The sequence below is a fragment of the Rhinopithecus bieti genome, unplaced genomic scaffold (genome assembly GCF_001698545.2).
Source record: "Rhinopithecus bieti isolate Rb0 unplaced genomic scaffold, ASM169854v2 scaffold_12653, whole genome shotgun sequence".
Taxonomy (NCBI): Eukaryota; Metazoa; Chordata; class Mammalia; order Primates; family Cercopithecidae; genus Rhinopithecus; species Rhinopithecus bieti.
Genome location: NW_016807437.1, coordinates 1,910,834 through 1,934,738, shown reverse-complemented (window position 1 = coordinate 1,934,738; position 23,905 = coordinate 1,910,834). Strand labels below are relative to the sequence as shown.

General features: G+C 39.6%; 1 protein-coding gene across 3 annotated transcripts; it reads right to left on the bottom strand.

Moving 5' to 3' along the window:
* Nucleotides 1-13,500: 13,500 nt before the first annotated feature.
* Nucleotides 13,501-23,874, bottom strand: CWC15 (CWC15 spliceosome associated protein). 3 transcript variants are annotated; one of them, XM_017882011.1, is made up of 7 exons: nucleotides 23,765-23,874; nucleotides 22,302-22,440; nucleotides 21,611-21,723; nucleotides 21,213-21,301; nucleotides 20,236-20,343; nucleotides 16,544-16,662; nucleotides 13,501-13,884 (listed from the first exon to the last, which is right to left on the bottom strand). In XM_017882011.1, exons 2-7 carry the CDS (start codon nucleotides 22,430-22,432, stop codon nucleotides 13,755-13,757), a joined length of 690 nt encoding a protein of 229 aa, XP_017737500.1. In that variant the 5' UTR covers nucleotides 22,433-22,440; nucleotides 23,765-23,874; the 3' UTR covers nucleotides 13,501-13,754. The 3 variants fall into 3 exon arrangements, with proteins under 3 accessions (XP_017737500.1, XP_017737501.1, XP_017737502.1); XM_017882012.1 differs by having other exon boundaries at nucleotides 23,746-23,831; XM_017882013.1 differs by having other exon boundaries at nucleotides 23,536-23,806.
* Between the last annotated feature and the right edge of the window lie 31 nt (nucleotides 23,875-23,905).

Genomic DNA, 23,905 nt, shown 5'->3' with positions numbered 1-23,905 from the left:
GCAGCTGGGACTACAGGCACCGCCACTGCGCCCGACCGGCTAAATTTTTGTATTTTTAGTAGGGACGGGATTTTACCGTGGTCTCGATCTCCTGACCTTGTGATCCGCCCGTCTCGGCCTCCCAAAGTGCTGGGATTACAGGCGTGAGCCACCGCGCCCGGCCAGGACCTATATGGTTTTCTAACATGATAGAGCATCTTATCCTTGCTGTTCTAAAAAATGCATTATAAATACCAAAACTGCATGAATTGCTGGAGGGAAAGGCAGAGTTGAGTTTGGTTTTCCACCGTGCCAACTCTAACCTCACCATCCTCCCTGGGATCTGGGGAGTCCTTTCTGTCTGTCCTTTCTTAGGGAGTAGTTAGTGCAGCCGTGGCATCATGCCACCTCCCAGATCGTGGAGAAACAACTGGGATGGTAAGATCTTCATGCATTGTGGCAATTTGGGATAGGCTGAAGAAAACAGATTGTGTATGTATGTGCATGAATGTGCAGGTGTGTGTGTGTGTGTAGAGAGAGAGAAGCAGAAAACAAGAGGATATATGCATATGGGTGTGTGTGCCTGACTGTGAAAGTATTTCATGATGTCTCCTTTGAACCCAGACTAGCCTGTGTATACTTGCCCTGGTATCTAGACTGAAACATGCAGAATTCAATTTTTTTTTAAAATGACTTATGGGTAAAACACAGTGCTGGGAACTTTAGAAGGATAACACGCAATTTCTTCTTTCGAGAAGTGAGAAATACGGTCTACTATATGACAAAGGCACAAATAAACTTTTATAAAAGATGGAATATATATGTTAATATATGTATTGTATCTGAGCCAATGACATCCCATTTCTGGGCTCCATAAAGAAAGTTAAAATGAAAACCAAAATGTTGACGACCTCACTTCAAAATGAATAATTTATTCAATAGATGTCTTGGTTTAAAAATAATGACCAAGCACATTTATCTCCTCTTTCTAATAAGTAATGTGAGAAAGATTTTTTAAAGTTACATGTCTAAACCCAGAACTGAAATAAGTTTGAATTGACTGAGACTGCATTTCTTATTTTGAAGAATAGGGGTAGGAAGCACAAATTAAATTGAATTATGGTAAAACAAAAGTAAATGTATTTTTGCATGCCTGAGTGTGTGGCCTGAGAATTAGTTACTACATAGAGGGCAGGAATTGTGTTTAAACAGATTTTAATTTTATATATGTATAGTATACACATACGCATACACACACAATACTGATTAAAAAGATTTTGGTAGTAGGTCTAAACCATAGGCAGAATTATGCAAGTTTTCAAACTAGGAAATGATGCAGTGGTTTCAAACTAGGATAAGTATTAATATTAACTGGAGAGCTTTAGAAAATATTGATGCCTGGGTCTTATCCCCAAAGATTCTGATTTACAACTGACCCCCTCCCTCCCCTGGGCAGTTGGAAATCTGCATATAACTTTAATTCTTCTAAAACTTAACTACTAATAGCCTACTCTTGACTGGAAGCCTTACCAATAATGTAAATAGTCAATAAACACATATTTTATATGTTATATATATTATATACTATATTCTTACAATAAATCAAGCTAGAGGAAAGAAAACCATAAGAAAGAGAAAATATATTTACTGTTAAGTGGAAGTGGACTGCTATAAAGGTCCTCATCCTTGTCATCTTCATGTAGAGTAGGATGAGGAGGAGGAAGACGAGAGGTTGGTCTTGCTGTCTCAGGGGTGGATGAGGCAAAAGAGTTGGAGGAAGTGGAAAGGGAGGCAGGAAAGGTAGGCACATTAGGTGTAACTTTGTGGAAATACAGTGTAATTTCTATCTGACTTTTTTTGCTTTTGTGTGTCTTTAAAAATGTTTCTATGCCATACCGATCTTTTCACTGTTTGCTTTAGTTTTGGTACCCACATCATAGAAGGGTCCACGTTGTAAAAGAAGTCAAAAGCAGTCTTGAATAATCAGAACCCTGTTGACAGATTGCTTGATGTCAATTTACTTTTTGGCTCTGCCTCTTCTATGTCTTTCTCATCATCCGGCACTAGTTCAGAAGCTCTCATCTCCATCAAATTGTCTCCTGTTAATTCCTCTGGTATCCATTAGCTCTTGAAGTGCCCCAAGATCCACATCTTGAAACCCTACCCACCCTGCCCCCAACCTTTTTTGCTATATCCACAATCTCTTTCATGATTTCCTTGATTGGCTTTGTCATAAATCCTGTCATGCACAACATCTGGACACTTCTTTTTCCAGCAGGAATTTATTGTTTTGGGCTTAATGGTTTTCATGCTTTTTTTTTCTATAAGAATAACATCTTCAGTGGTATAATCCTTCCAGATTTTCGTGATGTCCTCGATCAGGGTTTTCTTCCATAGTCTTGCCCGTCCTTTCGATACTGTACCATGTGACATGAACCTTAAAGGCCCTGATGACCCCCAGTTTAAAGACTGAATGAGAGATGTTGTGTTTGGGGGCAAGTAGACCACTTCCGGTGTTGAACTCATGGAGTTCTGGGTGGCCAGGGGCAGTGTCTAATATCAAAAGAATTTTAAAAGGTTGCCCCTTACTGGCAAGGTACTTCCTGACTTTAGGGACAAACGTCGATAGAATCAATTCAGAAAAAGGGTTCTGGTTGTCCAGGCCTTCCAGTCTAAAAGACTGGAAACTGGTGTTCATCTTTTCCCTTCAAGGCTTGGGGGTTAGCAGCTTTATAGATAAGGGCAGTCCTGATCATAAACCCAACTGCATTTGCACAGAACAGTAGAGTTAGCCTACCCCTTCCTGCCTCAAATCCTGTTGCTAGCTTGTTTTCCTTACTGATAAATGTTCTTTGTGACATTTTTTTTTTTTTTTCCAGAATAGGGCACTTTTGTCTGCATTAAAAACCTGTTCAGGCAGATATCCTTTCTCCTCAGGGATTTTTTTTGTTTGTTTGTTTTCTTTTTTGAGACGGAGTCTTGCTCTGTCACTCAGGCTGGAGCGCAGTGGCCCAATCTCAGCTCACTACAACCTCCGCCTCCTGGGGTCGAGCAGTTCTCCTGCTTCAGTCTTCCAAGTGGATGGGATTACAGGTGGCTGCCACCACACCCAGCTAATTTTTGTGTTTTTAGTCGAGAGAGACAGCGTTTCACCATGTTGGCCAGGCTGGTCCCAAAATTCTAACCTAAGGTGATCCGCCCACCTTGGCTTCCCAAAGTGCTGGGATTACAGGCATGAGCCACCATGCTCGGCCCTCAGTAATGTTCTTAACAAGTCTGGGAACTCGTCTGCTGCCTCTTGGCAGGCAGAAGCTGCTTCTGCTGCTATCCTGACATTTTAAAGCCAAATCTCTTTCTAAAACTATCAAACCATCCTTTCCTGGCATTACATTCTCCAGCTTTAGATCTTTCAGCGTCCTTTTGCTTTTAAGTTATCACATAATGACTTTGCTTTTTCTCAAATCATATTAGAGTCTATATGTATGCCTTTCTTATAGCAATCCCGTATCCACATAAAAGCAGCATTTTCAATACAAGATGAAGGAGTACTTCACAAAAAGTACAAGGCTGTTGCACTTGGTGTCATAGCAGCAGCCATGACTTCACAAATCGCTCTTTTTTTTTTTTTTTTTTTTGAGAAGGAGTCTTGCTCTGTGGCCCAGGCTGGAGTGCGGTGGAGCGATCTCGGCTCACTGCAAGCTCCGCCTCCCAGGTTTACGCCATTCTCCTGGCTCAGCCTCCGGAGTAGCTGGGACTACAGGCACCCGCCACCAGGCCCAGCTAATTTTTTGTATTTTTTTTTTTTTTTTTTTTTTAGAGACGGGGTTTCACCGTGTTAGCCAGGATGGTCTCGATCTCCTAACCTCGTGATCCGCCTGTCTCGGCCTCCCAAAGTGCTGGGATTACAGGCTTGAGCCACTGCGCCTGGCTCTTTTTATGGTACCTACTCTGTATTCACTCATCTTGAAATGACTGATACAAGCAGCTTCAGACCTCAATCTACAGTACATATCAAAAAATTCAAACTTTTCTTGTAATGTCATCACTTTGCTTCTTGAGAACACTTCCAGCACTGTTAGTGGCACTTCGTATGGGTCATATATTCAAGCTTTATGGTACTGCACTAAATATGATGAAAAATATTCAAGAACTGAGAGATTACTTTTTATTGCAACCTGCAATTTACTGGAGACATGAATTGCTCAAGAGAAAATGATCAGCATCACACAGCACTTTAGGTGGATACTAGCAACATTTGAGCTCTCTGCAGTAGCAGCAGGAGGTGACTAAAAATTATTACAGTAGTTCAGTATGTACTACAGCTAATTTTATGCAGCTATAATTTAATACTACATCTTTATGTTTGTTTACATTTCTCTTAACTGTGAATGGCATAACGTATGGTCTGTTTGTGTAAGTTTTGATCAATTTTATCTTTTTAAAATAGATTCATGTACAATTTTTGGTAGTAATTTATAAAATAGACTAGTTTTTGTCTATATTTTATGCATTTATGACACACATGACATTTTCTTAATTTTTTGCTATTTCTAGGCTATACAGTTCATCTGTGAGTTTTTTCAGGTTGTTACATGTCTCTACAATTTTTTCCAATATATTTATTGAGAAAAACCTGTGTATATATGGACCTGTGCAGTTCAAACCTGTGTTGTAATCAGTTGACCTGGGGTGTGGCCTTAGCATCAGAATTTTTTAAAGTTCCCAGGTAGTTTAAGTATGCAGCCAACGTTGAGAATCACTGGAATAATAAGAGAGGTTCAAAGAATAAGAAAGAAGTCTTGACAGTTTTAAATCTGAGTACAAAAGTTAATTGAAATAAGTAATTAAGTGCAATAACTGGAATAATTAGAAAATACCCTAGAAAGTTGAACAAAATTATCGAGACCAAAACATGAGGAAAAAAAAAGACAGATGTTAATCTACAAACCAACTGAAGTTCTGAAAGAGAGAACAGAGGAAATGGAGGAGATATTATCAAAAACATGAAAATTTTTCCCAGAACTGAAACCTATAAATCCTTGAAGAGCTTACTGGGAACCAAACATAATAAGTGGTAAAAGACTCACGACTAAAAAAAAGAGATGATCCCAACAGATTACAGATTCAAAACAAAACTAGAATATATATATATATATATTCTAGGAGAGCATTAAAGGCAGTTGCATAAATGACACTCATCCCTAGGCCACAGCTTAGACTGGATGGTTCTGGAAAAGAGAGGACTTGAATATATATAGAATATACAAAGAAATATAAAGCAGGTTGACATCAGCTTTCAAGAGCAATCCTGAAATTTAGAAGAAAACATAGCAAAAGCTTTCAATAATAGGATAAATTTTTTTTTAACCTATATTCAGGAAAACTACCGTGTGTGTGTGTGTGTGAGATGGAGGAGGGGTAGCAGAATAAACTTAGATGTACACATACAAGGGCTCAATATGTTAAGTCTCCTTCATTCTTTCTTAGAAAGTTATTTTAGGATATACTCCATGAAAAGAAAGGAGCAAATCAAGAAAGAAGAAAACATGGAGTACTGGAAATTTAGGGGATTCTACATAGGAGAGCATTAAAGGCAGTTGTATAAATGACACTCATCTCCAGGCCACTGCTCAGACTGGATGGCTCTGGAAAAGAGAGGACTTGATTGTGTATCTGATATAATTTGATTTGTTTTTCTAAGACCACCAGAGTGGGCACAAAAGAACCAGCGAGTAGGCAAGTGTAGGAGCAAAACTGCAAGTTTATTTTGGTCACCTAAGATGTGGGGAAGAGGTCTGTTGGCCTCCTGGCAAAGAAGGCCGACAGAGTCCCCCGGTGGGGCTCTCAGAGGGAGTTCCTGCAGTCCCGACATCCCCACAGGAGTGGAGGACTGAGGAAGGCCGCGCGTGGGGTCGTCCCGAGCGGCTTTTCTAGGAGTGGGAGGGCAATAGGCGGGGCACAGGTGTGTCGGGGGGCGTTCCGCAGGTGCGACCAGGTAAATCTTGGTCTCTTCGGATTGACGTCACCTGGCGCATGCTTGGTTGGTCTGCACCCTACCTGGGCGCTGGCTGCATTTTCGCGCGTGGGAAAAGTTGGTGAAGAAGAACCCGGAAGTGCACCATCTTGCCTCCGTTCCTCCAAACATAATTGTCATGTGCGTCCCTGTGAAGAGACCACCAAACAGGCGGGCTGAGTCTGAAAAGAGAGTCAGCGAAGGGAGATAAGGGTGGGGCCGTTTTGTAGGATTTGGGTAGGTAAAGGAAAATTACAAAGGGGGGTTGTTCTCTGGCGGGCAGGAGTGGGGGTCACAAGGCGCTCAGTGGGGGAGCTTTTGAGCCAGGACGAACCAGGAAAAGGAATTTCACAAGATAATATCATCGCTTAAGGCAAGGACCGGCCATTTTCACTTCTTTTGTGGTGGAATGTCATCAGTTAAGGTGAGGCAGGGCATTTTCACTTCTCTTGTGATTCTTCAGTTACTTCAGGCCATCTAGGCGTATCTGTGCAAGTCACAGGGGATGCGATGGCTTGGCTTGGGTTCAGAGGCCTGACAATAATGAAACAATCTTTTAAAATAAAGAGAAATATATGAACAAATTACAAGAAGAAAGCCAATCAAACATTTTAAGAAAAAAAGCTGAAAAGGAAATTTAATCATAATACTGGCATTTTAAATTCTTTGATCCACAAAATCTTTCTGTGTAATCAATTTACCTGTTTGTTTTTCTCTTACGATTTCTGCTTTTGATACCATGCTTAGAAAGGCCATCCCAGCTCAATATTAACACATATTTACCCATTTTTTTTTCTCGAGTACATTTCTTTTCCTTCAAAATTTTCAGACCACATGCAGCTTATCCTAGAGAACTTGTGAGGTAGCAGTAGGGGAACAGCCCTGTGCTGGCACCCATGACTTCATAGCCATCTCTACAGGCTGCATAGGCAAGATGTGAGCTACAGCTGGCGTGAATTTTGGCAGAACACTTTGTATCTCTCCTGGACCCTAAGAACATAGGATAATTAGGAGGAGCTGCTGCAAGGGGCATTACTTTACTTGCTCCCCATCTCCTGGTTCTGGCCAGGTAGGAGGTGTTCTTCCTCACCACCCTTAGGGTACACCTGGAAGCTATAAAACGTTAGCTGCAGTGTCACACTAGGGCGTCCAATCATTAGAGTCACTGTCACTTGGTCCCTTTTGTTTCTGTGTTGCCCTATACCAGAGTCACAGGGACTAGCACATTTGGCTACTTTCTTCTGAGTCTGACAGTACCGAACGATCTAAATCTAAAAGGGTTTTGTTGTTTCCTTATTCACTGAATCTGTTAGCCTTGCTTGGCCTTGTGCTTGACAGTAACAACCTATTTTCTAGAAAATTATTGGTAAATTTTCCTGATACCATTTACTAAATAGTTCATTCTTTTTTCCATTGTTTTTCTCATTTCTTCTTTTAGAATTTTTTTCCTATATACTAAATTATTTTGTAGCTGTGCTAGTTTCTGACCTTTTATTATGGTCTATTTTTCCTTCATCTCTCTATTCTGGGGACAGAACCACACTATTTTTTGTACGTTTATACTGCATTTAAAAATTGGTAGGGAAAACCCCTCTCATTATTCTTGCTTGCAAGATTTTTTTTTTCTGGATGTTCTTACAAATTTATTCTAATGAAAAATTTTAAAAGAATTTGGTCAAAACACCAATCATGTGGGTTAAAAAATATCCCAACCTATTTCATAATTTCTTCTGGATAGAGAACTGGTATCTTTATATCACTGAGTCTTCTCATCCAGACATAGGTATTCCTCCACATTCATTAAAGTCTTATTTAATGCCCCATCAGAGAGTACTGGCGTTTTCTTCAAAGAGGTCCTGTACATTTCTTCTTCAGTTTATGACGATGCATTTTACATTCTCTGTAGCTATCATGAATGGGATTGTCTGTCCATTATATTTCCTAAATGGTTATTGTTTATTGAAGGGTCTACAGGGATGGTGGGGTCAGGGTGGCCTAGCAGGAGGCACAAGGCCAGCTCAGGAACTGGGGCATCTGTGCCCCAGGGAACATGCTTGGATGCTCTGCAAGCTTTGCCATGTCTGCTATCCCAGTTTTCTTCTCGTTAGCAGCTTTTTCCTCCCTTGTGACTTCTTTGAAGTAAACTCTTCAAGAGAGTGACTCACCTCTCAGTTCTTACTGAAAATACTCTCTGGAAATAGACCTCTGAGACCAAGAGTTAGACTTTGAAGGTGTGAGTGCTGAGGAAATCTCAAGATGACATTAGAATCCTCTTCTCTGAAAAAGTCAAAATATTATTTGAGCCCCCACCCCTCTTTCCCCTTTTCTTGGGCTCCAGCACATATGGAGATGGCTGAGCTCCCAGGAAGCTGCTTGCAATTAGTCTAGGACTTTTAGGAACCATTTCTCTGCCTCTTTCTGAAAAGGGAGGCTGTTTGAGACCACCCTGGAGAGGAAACCTAGCAGACACCTCTCTCAGGAGTGTGAACACATCAGGTTTCTTCCTTCTCCTCTTCTCACCTCCTAAAGTGCCTTTGAGAGCTAGGTCAGGTGAGAGAGAACAGGACATTAAAAAAAATTCAAAACTCCTAAAAGGGCCCTGTATAAAGATTTCAGGAGCATAGATGTATGTGGAGGCCCTGTGGGAGTGTAATTTAGGAAATATGCTAGTGACACATCTACAACATCACCACAAATAACAACAGCACCACAAATAAAATGACACCAAGCATTTATTAAAAGATGACTCCAAGGCGAATCCCATTTCTTCCATGCTTGACCTTGGTCAATATCCCACCTTTCCGAAGCTCCCAGCTGTCTCCTCTCCCAACATGAGTGGCTCCATTTAATTAGTCCTATTTCTTTTCTTTCTTTCTTTTTTTTTGTACTTTTAGTAAAGACAGGGTTTTACCATGTTGACGAGGCTGATCTTGAACTCCTGACCTTGTGATCCGCCCGCCTTGGCCTCCCAAAGTGCTGGGATTACAGGCGTGAGCCACCGCATCCGGCCTAATTAGCCCTATTTCTAAGGTGCTCTAAAGACAGGACAAGCCCTCCCCAGCCCACTGGTGCCTGTGCTTCCGGTATCCAGCAGGAAACTGACCCAGCAGGGCCTGCTCCTGGCAGGAATCCCCAGGCCTCTGCTGTTTAGGTTGCAGCTTTTCCACCCTGCCTGTGTGGATACCTGCCCCTCCCCAAGCCTATGCCCAGGCCTGCACCAGAAGTAGGCAGTAGAGAACCTGTCCTGGGGAGTCCAGGAGGCAGGACCTCATGTGACCCAAGCCTCCACGCCCTGACATATGCTCCACTGTTCCATAACATTTTATTTACAAAGCACACATTCAAAGATAAAATTATGAACAATTTTAAGACAGTAGTGGCTGAGCATTGTATCTGAAGGTGGACTCCTGAGTGTGGGGCCTGAGCAACTGCACTGGAGCCAGGATGCTGATTTGGATCCTCAGTTAACACTTTTCCTCTGTGTTTTAGATGATTGGAAATTTGGGTGAGGAGGACAAGGGAATAATCACCACCACCCTCCAAGAGCCCCCAACAATTCTATAAACTAGGTACTTGTATCACCTCTAATCTTCAGCTTTTGGGGGGAAGTGTTGTTACTGTCACTGTACAAAGGAGGAAACGGGCTCAGAGATTTAATTTGTCAAGGCCATAAAGCTATCAAGTGGCAGAACTAAAATTTAATCTAGTTTCTTCGGGCTCTTGTGCTGTTTCTACTCTATGCTTCCTCATAAATACCAAACATTGAAGCCATCCAGTTTTTAGACAGGCCTTGCTGTGTGCCCAGCATGGTGGAGAAGATGCGGGTACTGCCCCTGAGGAGTCCGGATTTACAGAGGCAGTATCTTTGGTTTCCAGGTTTTATGTAACATGTGTACAGCTGAGTATGTCAAGCCATGTCTGTACTAGAGATTGTACCATCAGTGTCTTCCTGTCCGTGCCCACATTTGTTCTAGGTAACCGGGTTCCTGCCCACTGCCCACAGGACCAGCTTTGTCTCAGGATACAGAGGCTCTATTGGCCAGTGGAGCTATAAAGACATGAAGTCCTCCTATCAAGGAAGCCAGGAGCATGAATGAGTGACCTCCACTTTTGTGGTACAGAAACCAAGTCTTGCAGAAAAAGTGGAACAGACAAATAGAGGGAAGCCAAGAAAGAGCTGAACAGAGGAAATGCCTTTTAAGTTTTTTAAACATAAGCCTTGATTTTACTTGAGTTGCTATGACTGAGTTTCTAATCCTAGTGACCAGGAAATGCCTGTCTGGGCCATCCCTATGGCCCAACACAAGTTCTGAGGGGTCAGGGAGCCTCTTAATTCAGAATCAATCTTTATGACAGAACATAACAATAGGCTTTTGAACTTTTACACAGCCTCTGCTAAATGCTACTAGAGATAGGTGAATAGACATGCATGAAGTTTACTATGTGCCTGCCGGATATTTAAACCTTGTTATTATTTAATCCTCACAAAACTCCCTCATGATTGTCCTGTTACTATTGTTCCATAGGAGAGAAAACAGTCAGAAGGGCTCATTAACACAGAGAAGCAGTCAAGCAAAGCAGTAAAGAGGATGGGCTTAGAATACAGTTCTAGGTTTCAATCTTCGCCCACCTCCCTTATGGGTTTATGACTTTGTTTTTAAACTTCTTACAAATGTCAGTTTCCTTATCTATAACATGGGGAAAATAATGTCAGCTACCTAACAGGGAGTGGTGTCAATTAGATGAGTAAAGTACAAATACAGTTGGTGAACATTCAATAAATATTTCTTAGTTCTTTTTTTTTTTTTGAGTCTCACTCTGTCACACAGGCTGGAGCGCAGTGCCACCATCTCGGTTCGGTGCAACCTCCGCCTCCCGGGTTCAAGTGATTCTCTTGCCTCAGCCTCAGTTGCTGGGATTATAGGCACCAGTCACCATGCCTGGCTAACTTTTTTTATATTTTTAGTAGACATGGGGTTTTGCCATGTTGGCCAGGCTGGTCTCGAACTCCTGACCTCAAGTGATCTGCCCGCCTTGATCTCCCAAAGTGCTGGGATTACAGATGTGAGCCGCCACACCTGGTCAATAAATGTTCGTTCTAATAAAGCTTGAAGTGGCACAGTTAGGCTTCACACCAGGTCCTCTTGGCTTCAAATACCTCTCTTTCCAATCAGCATCAGCTTTTGAAGGGATAAAACAGATTCCACAACCACTCCAACAAGAGGTATTTTACAAGGAGGGTGCAAGGCAATTTAGCTAAGTATGCTGTTACTTGTGCTGTAAATCTGAAAGCTAACAACACATTTATGTATCTCCTGGGGCTGACTCATGTTATAGGATGTTTTACATTGAGAAACCACAGGGAAAGGAAGAAAGAAATCAATGAAAACAGCTTTACTCTGATTCTTCCTAAACCGTTCAGGCTCAAATAGGGAATCTGAAACAAGTGGACCCTGGAGCAATAGTGCACCTCAGACCCTTGGCCCTTGAGATGCTAAAAAGAGCAATTTCAAGAACTACGGTTTTAGAAGTCTGATAATGCCCATTACATCTATAAGCATATTTTTACGTAATTGTAAGGTGCTCATACATGATCCACCATGTATTAATCCTCAACGAGTTACTTGGCTTGAGCTTCATTTTCCTCAACTCTGAGTAACACAGCACTTCCTAAGGTTGCTATGAAGATAACCAAAAATAAACGTAAATTTTCTTTTAAAAATTTTTATTATTTTGAGATGTAGTTTCACACTTGTCACCCAGGCTGGAGTGCAATGGCATGATCTCGGGTCACTGCAACCTCCGCCTCCTGGGTTCAAGCAATTCTCCTGCCTTAGCCTCCTGAGAAGCTGGGATTACAGGTGCCCACCACCACGCCTGGCTAATTTTGTATTTTAGTAGAGACAGGGTTTCATCATATGTAAATGCACTTTCTAAGTTGTAAAGTTGGAGATAAAAGGTTTTAATATTTTAAAAATTTTTATTATTTTGAGATGTAGTTTCACACTTGTCACCCAGGCTGGAGTGCAATGGCATGATCTCGGGTCACTGCAACCTCCGCCTCCTGGGTTCAAGCAATTCTCCTGCCTTAGCCTCCTGAGTAGCTGGGATTACAGGTGCCCACCACCACGCCTGGCTAATTTTTGTATTTTTAGTAGAGACAGGGTTTCATCATATGTAAATGCACTTTCTAAGTTGTAAAGTTGGAGATAAAAAGGTTTTAATATTAAAAGCTTCTTAAAAACACTAGCTGAAGTATCCAAGTTTGTTTAGGAGCTCAGTTTGAAAAAATGTAGAACATAAATGTTGAATCCAGACCTGGGCTCTATTTCCAGCTCTACTCTGGACTCAGGATAGATATAACCAACGTCCAAGCTTCCACTGGGAAAAGGGAACTTTCCATTTAATTAGGAAATAAGGTATTGAAAAACTTAAATGGAAACATATTATTTTGCTTTAAAATTTCTGTCTTTAACTTTAGGAACCTCAGTATTTTTCATGGCTGAGGAAGCCCATGAATGGCTCTCTATCTATAAAAGGCTCAATTTCTAGTCTCAAATTTTCTATCAAAAGTGGCCTTCTGAAATCACAGCCTAGGTTCACAAAAACTTCATTTTCCAGAATTACTGCTTTTAGTATAGCCTAGCTCTTCCTCTCACTTCCCACAGATATATCCTCCAAGATAACAAAACATTATTTCCAAAGGTTTTATTTTATATATTGTTTGAAGCTTTCTCAGGCTTTGCACTAAGTGCACGTCAGTGTGCATATTCAATCTCTTTCAAAAGAAACATGGCGGCTGAGTATCCAGGAGAACACAAGTGAGTACCGTATACTTTTTTTTTTTTTTTTGAGATGGAGTCTCGCTGTCGCCCAGGCTGGAGTGCAGTGGCTGGATCTCAGCTCACTGCAAGCTCCGCCTCCCGGGTTCACGCCATTCTCCTGCCTCAGCCTCCGGAGTAGCTGGGACTGCAGGTGCCCACCACCTCGCCCGGCTAGTTTTTTGTATTTTTTAGTAGAGACGGGGTTTCACCGTGTTAGCCAGGATGGTCTCGATCTCCTGACCTCGTGATCAGCCCGTCTCGGCCTCCCAAAGTGCTGGGATTACAGGCTTGAGCCACCGCGCCCGGCAGTACCGTATACTTTAAAAGAATGCTTATAGAGCTCTCCTCTTGGGCCATGAGAAAAAAACAAGTGCCTGCAGAAGCGAGCGATACCCAGTGCTCTCCCAGACACACGCTTAGGGTGCTTACTGTCGATGACACTTCTCCACACCAACATGTGGTTCAAAATGGAATCCCTCTCATCTTTCATTATACTCTTTTAAAAAGTGTAGAGAAAATATTACGGATTAACTCATCTTAAATAAACGTGAGAGAAACGGGGAAAAGGGCAAGTTAATGCACAACCACAATACACAACGGTAATTTTTCTTTTCAGAAGAAATTATGGAACGTATTACTAGCAGTATAAATTCCAACAAAAAGTTGGGCACCCAGATTTGGTTATTTAGATTAAAAATATTACAGGCAGGTTTGCTTTTCCCAAGAAAACATACCACTGGAAACATTCGGAGAATGCAAATTGGGTTAAACCTATTCCCAAGTCCATTCTCAAGTAAGGTGTCACTAAAGAAAAAGATAGGAGTTTAAAATTGGGGAAGCCCACACACAATTTAGACAGGGAAAAGAAAAAACTCATAAAAATAAGTCAGAATGATCCTTTACGTTTTACAGTCTTTAATTAAGCACATAAAACTGTACTACTTAATATATTTCTCCATGAACTTTTTGTGAAATTCAGATCGCAGTGTGTCATTTACGAATCTTTTGTCTTTCTTCTGGTCATCTACACCTTTTGCACAGTTCTTGAAGACAACATCATCATCCCACCTGAGGGAGAAAAAGCAAACAAAACGTCTTAAAATGTTTGTATCAGGTGACAAGAATACTACGTGCTCTGCAAGTCTTAGTCAGTTACACAGAAAGACGCTCAACATGTGTATCATTTGATGCAGCAATTACACTCAAAAGAATAATGTCATCCTTAATACATAATCTTGCTTTCTTATAGCAAGAATGGCAATTCCTACTTAGAACATGTAAAACATTCTTACTATTTCTCCAGTAAAAGAAACTTTTGAGTTAAAAAATAGAAATACATAGATTTTAATTGCATAAATATTTAATGCTTTTAGGTCTAATACAAAGAGGCAGCACCTAGGACTACCCTAATATTAGTATAGGCATTTGTAGATGATAGTAGCCAATCAATTTAATGTAGTTTAGATTATGTGATTTTGAGGACTGTAGATATTCCTCTTTTATCAGTTAATGTTTAGTAATCATCTACTGTAATATTTGCATTATAGGCCAACAAAAGTAGAAGCAATCATTGGGGTATAATAATTAAGGCTCAGATATGGCGCACATGTATGTTAACCACAGAGAAGTACCAGCCGAAGAGCTCAGGGCACAACTCTGGTTGGATTCCATAAGGTATAAGCGTGATAAAAAAATATCGATAAGTAAGTTATAAAATACATGTGTTATAGAAAATAAAGAGCATGATTTCAGAATATCATCTAGCGTATAAAATAGCTGCCCATATACATAATATAGATACCCTCACAAATATACATAAAACACAAACCCATATCGTGTGTATGTGTGCATGCGCACATACAGGAGAAACTGCACATGGGAACAAATGTGGGAAACTGCACAACGAGCAACAAACGTGGGCACCTTTGGAAAATAGTGCAGTAAAGTTATCACTGATGCAGTATACAGAGAAGCATAAGAAGCTGAGCAGATCAATATGACTGGGATATAAGACATGTTTCTATCTCTAATTCCATTTGCATTCAAAAAAAGCAAAAAAAAAAAAAAAACTATATAGCTTTATTTTTATATATAATCAGTACAGTTTTTTCTGTATTCAGTCTTTCCTCGACTCCAAACAGGCTTTTTGTCCCTCCTTCCCAACACCAAAATGCTCTTTCCTGACATTAGTATTTGTCCTCGATGATCACTCCTCTCCTCCTGAAACACTGTTTCACTTCTTTCAGTTCTCCTCCCTTCCTAACTGGCTGCTCCTTGTCAGCCTAGACTTTTTCATTCAAAATTCATTCAATCAATATTTATCAGGCACCTGTATAATGTTTAGAGGTTGGGTAGATGATTAGAACAGGTATTGGTAACTAATCATCTACCTAACCTCTAAACATTATACTAAGCTCAGTTCTGACTTCTCCTCTCTAGCTATACCCTTCCCTAGGTGATTTCATCCTGTGTTATGGCTTTAAAAAGTTTATCTGAGCTGATAACTTCCAAATCTACTATCTCCAGCTTGGACTAATTCCAGAACTGTATCAGCGGTACTGCATTACTCCAGAGAGGAAAGCGGTCAGTAGTACTGCATCACTCCAGAGGGGAGGGCAGGTAGCAGTACTGCATCACTCTAGATGGCAAATAATAGCAGTAGAGGTGGTGAAAAATAACGAATATGGTTTAAAAGTTAAGCACTGTGTTTCCTTGATGAATGCATATAAAATAACAACCATTCTTCCTCCCTCAACATTTCCTATAAGCTTTTCTGTTTTATTTTACATATCACCATCCGAAGGATTTACAGTATTTACAATTTATACTTCCTCCCTTTTCAGCCCTCCTTTGTACCCCTCCAAACACACACCCTGTACAGAAAGAATTTAAAAAGCAGGCCTGGGACCACAATCCTTAGAAATGCCTGCTTCCAAGGTTGGCCCCTGGCTGGCATTTGAAAATTTGGATTTAAGAAATCTTCTCACCGTCCCTTGCCTACAATTTACAAATAATGTGGTTTATGCTGAACACCTACTATCCTTTTACGAGTCTGGATTTTGCTATGTGCTAAGCAAAAGCTGCACACATGACTAGCCACCCCCAGTAAAAACCCTGGGCATGGGATCTTTAATGGGCTTCCCTGGGCAGAAGCATTGCACACGTTGCTGCACTGCGGGAAATAATGTGCTGTGTGACCACTCATGGAAGGGATAGAGCACAGTGAAACCTGCATATGGATTCCTCCATTCTCCGTGTCTGTCTTTTCCCTTTATAATCTAGCTGTGTCTTTATTACCTTAGCCAAGCATGTAACTATACGCCAACTCCCCTGAGTTCTTTTAGTGAGTGTCTGAATGTAAGAGGCCATCTTGAGAACCCTTGATATGCACACCTAAAATGCAAGGGCCTCAGTTTATTACTCTGTCCCTAGTGCTTACATAATTATCTAGTACACAGCTGGTTATTGCAACTATCTACTCAAAATAAGTACATAATTATCTAGTACACAGCTGGTTACTGCAACTATCTACTCAAAATAAGTTAATTTTCTTTCATCTAGCTTCTTCCATTATTCCTAATTGAACAGAGAAGAGTATCAGTGAACGGACAGTGGACTTTTAGAAGCTTCATATAATGCACCTTGCTATCCAACTTATAATCTGCATGCCTGTGCATATAGACACACACACACACAGACACTTCATTACTCTGTTACTGTATAGTACCTTCTTTTAACTTTGAAGTTGGCCTGAGGCTGGGATGGGCCAGTGAGATTAAGGAGAGGGTTTCCGCTCAGAATGTTTTCCATACGAATCCTCTCTTCTTCAGCTTTTTGTTCTTGTTCCTGTCAATAATAAAGGAAGATTAATATTTACTTATTTTAACTCTGGGTTCAATTTTTTTTATATTAGCTCACTGAAAAAAAAAACAGATCATTAGGATTTTACGGCAAGAAAAGCAGCAAGGCAGGCTTTTTTTTTTTTTTTGGTTTTGGGGCATACTAGAAAAGTCTCCCTCATCAAAATAAAGTAAGTTGGTATTTTTATTATAAATATTTCATGGTTGATATCACAGTCTCTTCCAACTGCGAAATATTAGAGATTCATATTTAAATCTATTTTCTTTCTTGAAGTACATGTAAAATTAATAGCTTTAAATTTTAAGCATATATCAATAAGCATATTCTAATAATTTAAGAACATATTAAATATCAAAAAGACACATTTAACAAAACTATTACCTCAATTTTAAAGGGTCATACATAACTGTGATTAAATTTAATCTTATTTTGAATTACTAACAATGTAAACTTGCATCTCTAGGTTTGGTGACAAGTTATTAATGAAGAAAACTCCTAAAATAGGAAAAACTACCATGTACAAAATTATATCCAGTTAACAAGAAATTCTACTAATTTACCTGAGGTTGATCTATTTTGTTTTTATTGACTTATTATTGAGTTTCTTTTCTTTTTCTTTTTTTTTGAGACGGAGTCTTGCTCTGTTGCCTAGGCTGGAGTGCAGTGGCGTGATCTCGGCTTACTGCAACCACACCTCCCAGGTTCACATGATTCTCCCGCCTCAGCCTCCGGCATGCGCCACCATGCCCGGCTAATTTTTGTATTTTTAGTAGAGATGTCATTTCACCATGTTGACCAGGCTGGTCTCGAACTCCCGACCTCATGATCCGTTCACCTCAGCCTCCCAAAGTGCTGAGATTACAGGCGTGAGCCACCGTGCCTGGCCTCAGTTTCTATTTTTATACCTCCCATCCTTTATCAGTTACAACACTGTCTTTCTTCACTTTTATTTTAGCATCAAATTCTTCAGAGTCAAATCACCCTGAGTTTTCTTCTCAGAATTTGGAATATAAAATGTCTAAAATCCTTAGCTATCACTTCTAGATCTACCTGTTAACATGTTATCTTAAGCTAAATATAAATCCCATTTTGCTGTGTTTTGGGGATGACAGAAATTGATGACTTAATAGATCAAGGAAAGAGATGGTGTGGAAATCATTTAAAAAAAAGTTATTATTTTAATAACCTAATTTTTAATACAGATTACTGATACTTCATTTCAATATTCAAATGTAAGCAATGAATTTCATTTTATGGAGAAAATAAAATGAAAATAGGAGGTGAGAAGATCTAACTTGTAAGGAAATAGGAAAATTCCTTTACATCACTGGTCAGAACTTAAATAAAATCAGGAACTATCCATCACAGATTAAGTACAAGTAGCTCTCTAAAAGCTATATATTTATTTGTAACAAATTATACTGATGCTTAAAGGGAAAAGATGTTTCTCTGAAATACTAGAAAAATAGGAGCTTAGGTATACGATACATCCAAATTTATAATATAATGTGTATGACATATAAAGGTCATGGACATTGTATGTTTGGAGTATTATTTCCTTTGGAGTTACTGAATGATTGTCACACACAGCACTGGGAAAAAAGGCATAAACTCTTTCAACATTCAAACAGCAGGCACACTATGTTTCATAATATAAGCTAGTTGTCAGATGGCATGTAGGTCAAATCCTAACTATCTGTTTTTGCAGGTATTTTATTGGAACATTGCCACACTCGTTCATTTATGTACTCTGTGGATGTTTTTATGCTACAACAGTGGAGGTGAGTAGGTGCGATAGAGGCTCCATGACCAGCCAGCCTAAAATATTTACTACCTGGCCCTTTACAGAAAGTGTGCTGACCCCTGACAAGAGTTAAATGGTTTGAAAATCTTAAATTTGGGGAGTGGCAAAACCCAGCCAATAGAAAGGGAAATGGGGGTAAAAGAAACAAAACTATCATTCAACTCCAAGAAATATCAACACGTTTTATTAGATGAAACTCACAAAACTGCAAGGCCTTCTGTCTAAAATGCTTATCCTCCCTCAAGGTCAACCAAAAGCATTTAAATTGCTCATCTCTTTATGTGTCCAGAACTATTAGGCAAGCTAAAAGAATTTGGAACAACTGCCCTCTAGTGGTATGCAAGTGGGATTGGGAATGTTTTTATAATTCTTTGACTTAAAAACTACATGCAAAAACTCTTAAGTTATTATAGGAGTTATGCTCTCTTATAGTACAAAACTTTGATGAGAATTGTATTTTAAAATGCCTTCCTTCTTCTAATCTGAATTCTAAGTCTTCAAAGTCTATCCCAAATTCTACCTCTTTTCTGAATTCTTCCCTGGCCCTCCTGATTCCCATGAACTCACTTCCCTAGATTCCTGGTATTGACCTTGTAGTATCTTTTCTTACTTTCTTTTTTAAAAACAGAACAATTCTTGCATCAAATAAAATTTTACATAGAAATCTACAAAAAAGCTGTGCTGCTCTGGTTGAAAACACCCCTACCTGAATGTCTCATAATGTGTCAAATTTAATATGTTCAAAACAGAACTCATCAACTACCTCTTCTCTCTGCATAAATATGGCAATTCTTTTGCATTCCCTGTATTGATGTATGGCACCAACATTTACCTACAAAGTGAGGGTCCTCTCTGCTGCCACAATCAATCAGTCACTTTATTTGTCAACTCTACCTCCTTTGTTTTTTATTTTTTCCTGCTCCCCTTCCCACTTTGACCTCCTTGATAATCATTTCTATCAGCATCTAATTACTTATCTTAATTCCAACTCCTATCATACAAGCTAAGAGTCCCTTAATTGGTAAGATTACTGAAACAGCCTCCTAACGCAGTTTTTTTCCAATCCGTCCTCCATATTTTTGCCAGAGTAATCTCTCTAAAATGCATATCCAGTTTTATCAATGTCCTGCTTAAATCAAACAGCTCCTCATGTCCTTTAGAAAAAAATCTAGACTCCTTCAGCATTGTTTTGCAAATCTCTAATGCTCTGACTTGCACTTGCCTCCTCAGTTTCACCTCTTATTATCACTCTGGGTAATGCATTCAGAGTTTTAACTACCTTTGAGTTTTATATTTTTTCCTCATATTGTGTAACCGGAAAGACTGTGGGGGCTCAGAGAAGTTAGGTAGCTTGACCTTGGTTATATAATATCTACTGACTAATTGCCTTAATAGTACCTAGGCAGGAGACAGAGATAATCTTTGTAGACCATGACTATATCTTGACCATCTTTGATTCTCCTGTCAATTAACAGATATTGACTAAATGTTGAACAAATGAATAAACAAGTGAATGACTAGCAAGCTGGTGAATATTACTCAATGTATCTGAACTATTTGGAAAGAATTTCTTACATAACCAGGATACCTAGGATGTCACAAAAATAATAAGATTTATAGATCTACAAGTGCTATAATATTTAGACATGGTAAGGGAGATTTCTAATATAAGAAGATATTACTTATATTCAAAAAAATTTCTACTTTAGTATATGTGAGAAGAGAGATGTAAATATTTAACACTTTGGTTTTACCTTCCTGGCCTGCTCTTCAGCTCTTTCCTTTTTAATTTTTTCCAGTTCTGCAAGAAGAGCTGCAGTATCATCATCATCACTTTCTTCTTCAAAATCTTCATCTTCTTCCTAAAAGAACAGTGAGAGCCCAGAAGATTGGAGGGAATATATACATTACCAAAACACAGTACATATATACAATGTATCACCCTAAGAAAGTCAAAACAATTTTATGTAGCTCAAAATAACTTTAAGCTAGCAAGTAATCAAAAGTGAAAAAACTGTGCTAAATTCTCAGAAGAAAATAATTTCAAATAAATAATCATTAAATTTCACTTGAAATTAGGTTTCTTGTTTTAATTATTATGAGTAACTCCATCATTTAACTCTAGAATTAACTGCTAATATGTATACATAGTTAGATATTACTCATTGGATGCCACTCAGGTTTTTCCCTGTCCTGTATGTAGAAAACTGCAAACTGATTATAGGCTCTAGGGTCCCACAGAATTTTAACATTAACTGATGTGCTAATCCTTAAAAACCTTCTGCTTAGATTACTTCCCTCACTAAGCACAGAGGGAACCATTAAATGTACTTCACTTATAGAAGGGGGCATATCTAATGTGGAAAGGCCTCCAGGTACAACTCTAGAGGGCACTGTTTATAGGAAACCCAGTGTGAAGAGTGCCCTGTAGAGGTGTGTAACACACCATAGTGCAGTAATTTAGTACAGGACATTATTTTGCGGGAAAGCATGTCCTTTAATAGATTCCTTCCATATTTGGTTCTCTAGAGACCAAATTTGTTCTTAAAAGTCCCACAAAATAATACTTTTTGTTTTAAAATCAACTATGAAGTTTAGCACTGAGGTCAGGGTTATATTTGCATAACAGCAAGCAAATATATGTCACTTCTTAAAGCCAAAGGCGTAACAAGTATTTTAGAAAAACACGGTAAATCAGTTATTAGAGATGAAAGGAGAAAACAAAACATACATCTGTTAGAGGGTCATCTGCATCAAGGTTGGCAGCAGGAATCTGGTCTAACCGTGGCTTTTTTGACACTGAAGAGGAGGTTGTATGTTCTGGGGGGAAACAAAAATCACTTAACTTAGTAAAATAAATACTGCATTTCTTAAAATGTTTTAGGGACCTGTGGGCACGAGGAGCCCACATTGAAAGCATTATCCACAGTGAAATCATATCCACAGTGCCTGGGCAAATAAGCCTTTGGTAAATATTTGTTATTGTTATCTCTAATGACTTAAGAAAGTATTACAGTTCACATCAATCTGTAAAAGCAAACAAATGGTTAATATTTTCCAGTTGCTACATAAAAGAAAAACTATCAACAACATAATTTTAGAGACAAATGTCTTGGATAGTGTTGGTACCTCGGGTTGGACGATCTCTATTTTTCTCTCTTGCAGCGGCTCTCTCTCTTTCTTCCAACTCTCTCCTGAAGTCACGGTTACGAACCTCTTCAGGGGCATCCTGAGTAGTTTGTCTAAAGTAGAAACAAACCAGGGCAAAAATGTTACTTAAACACACACACACACACACACACACACACACACGACTGTGGTAATGGAAGACAATTCAGGAATGAGACTTTGTCCTTCAAGCATAAAAAAGGGAAGTAGATAAGATCATAATCTAATCTGAAGGTTACTAACAGCCACTCTTGTGATGTTCCCAATATTTCAAGAAGTCCAAATTCAATCATGCATTTTCCTATAATAAGGCCTTACAGTGATTAAAATGTCTTTAATTTTTATTGGTATTATCAACTCAGAACTTAACAGTAATACTTTTAATATATTCACTGGTGTTGATAGTGCATAATCTCTCTGAGGCATTATTATTTCTGTTATTTATTGTATCTACATACAAAAATTTCTGGTTAGTAGGAATTTTGCATTTTAAAATCACAGGGCAGAATTTTAGTGTTAAACATCCTATTGCATTCTAATCCTATGATAATAGATAAGTGACATAACTCGAACATACTACTATATCATGACCATGCCATTTAACAGATTTGGTCTTGTTTTGTGAACAAGAAAAAAAAGAAAGTCTTACTACCTGTATTTTATCTTTGTGTGAGAGGGTAGGTCTCTGCTTGAATACTGCTTTGAAAGTTGGCTCAAATCACCTTCTCCTTTTCCCCTTCCACCTCTTGCAGGTTCAAAGGTTGGCCTGGCTGCTGTTGTCATCTTTTATGCTTTGAAGAAAAATATAATCAAGTTATTTCCAACAATACAAACACTCATTTTACAGAGTATTAACATCCATACTAGTGAAATAAATTCTAAAACTCATTCCCCTAAACCTGCGTAATCTTCTTAAACAAAAGTTTTCAGGAAAACAAATTATGAGGCTTAGGCCGTACAAGGAATATGGCTTCTTAGGCTTGTCTTAGTACAAAAAATTCTGTCATGAAGATTTGAGTTTGCATCCCTATTCTCCTTCTGACTATATGGGCTTGAGCAAGTCACCTGGCTTAACTTTCTGTCATCTGTGGAATGGAGATGTTCCTCATAGGATTACTATAAGAATTATGACACTTGACATGTCAAAAGCCTTGAAAAATACAGTACTACCATGACTAAGTTTTAAAAATTTCCAACTCAACCTCACTCTACCAGACTCTCTAAGGTTTGCATTTTATGTAAACTTCACACAATAGCAAATAGGCTAGTAGAAACAAAAGCTAAAAACAAACAAAAAATATCACTGACAAAATTACTAAGTGTCTGAGAAAAAAGCTACCAAGGAAAGTGTGTTAAACTTCAATGACAGTTACATAGAAAAAAATTCTTAACCTTTTGCTGAGCCAATTTTCTCCTACAACAGGCATCACATTATAAATCAGATCGTTTGTGAGTTATAATTTAAGGACTGTTCAAAAAAAAAAACAAAAACAGGAACCTCAGCCCCAGAGGATTCTGATGCCAAAAATCAGGGACCCATTCCTTAAGTTACTTTCTGCTTGGAGCAGTCACAAGAATACTGTCTAGCAGATGCAGTCACTAAAACCCTGTTAATGTCGGAAAAGCAAGGGTGTGGGGAGGGTTGGCGAACTGGGAGGATTGTTTTTTGGGGGAAGGTGCTTTCTCCTAATTTTCAAAAAGGGTAAGAGACATGTATACAAAGAAGAAACGGGGTTATCTGGAGCTAGGGATCCGCCCCTTCCCACACACCAAGGGAATTATCACTCCGGCCTCTCGTGAGCTAGTCTTTGGCTATAATCAGAAACTCGTTGCCCCTTAACCCGTGCCCAGCGCTGCAGGGGTGCGAGGGGTAGTGAAGGGAGGACCTGGGGTTCGCTTTACGCGGTAGGCGAGCTGCCTTTATGCTGCGATCTCCTCTGCGGGCCCGAGAGCTCCGGACACGCCTGACAGGCACTCGGTTTCGCCCCTAGCCCGCTGCTCCAGGTCCTCCACCGCCCGCACTCCGCACTCTGCACTCTGCCGCCGACTCCGACCCCAACTGCCCTTTCCCGTCCCACTGGGATGAGGAAGATAACCTATCTTCCTGCCGCTCACACTGGCCGAGGTCGGATGCAGCAATCTCCGAAGATCATACAAACGCCATTACGACTCCGGGCTCCCAGAAACCTCTGCGCCCAGGGCTAGCGCCTACGACCCGGAAGCAAAAGCCAAGGGCTTCGGAGGCGGAAGCAACGA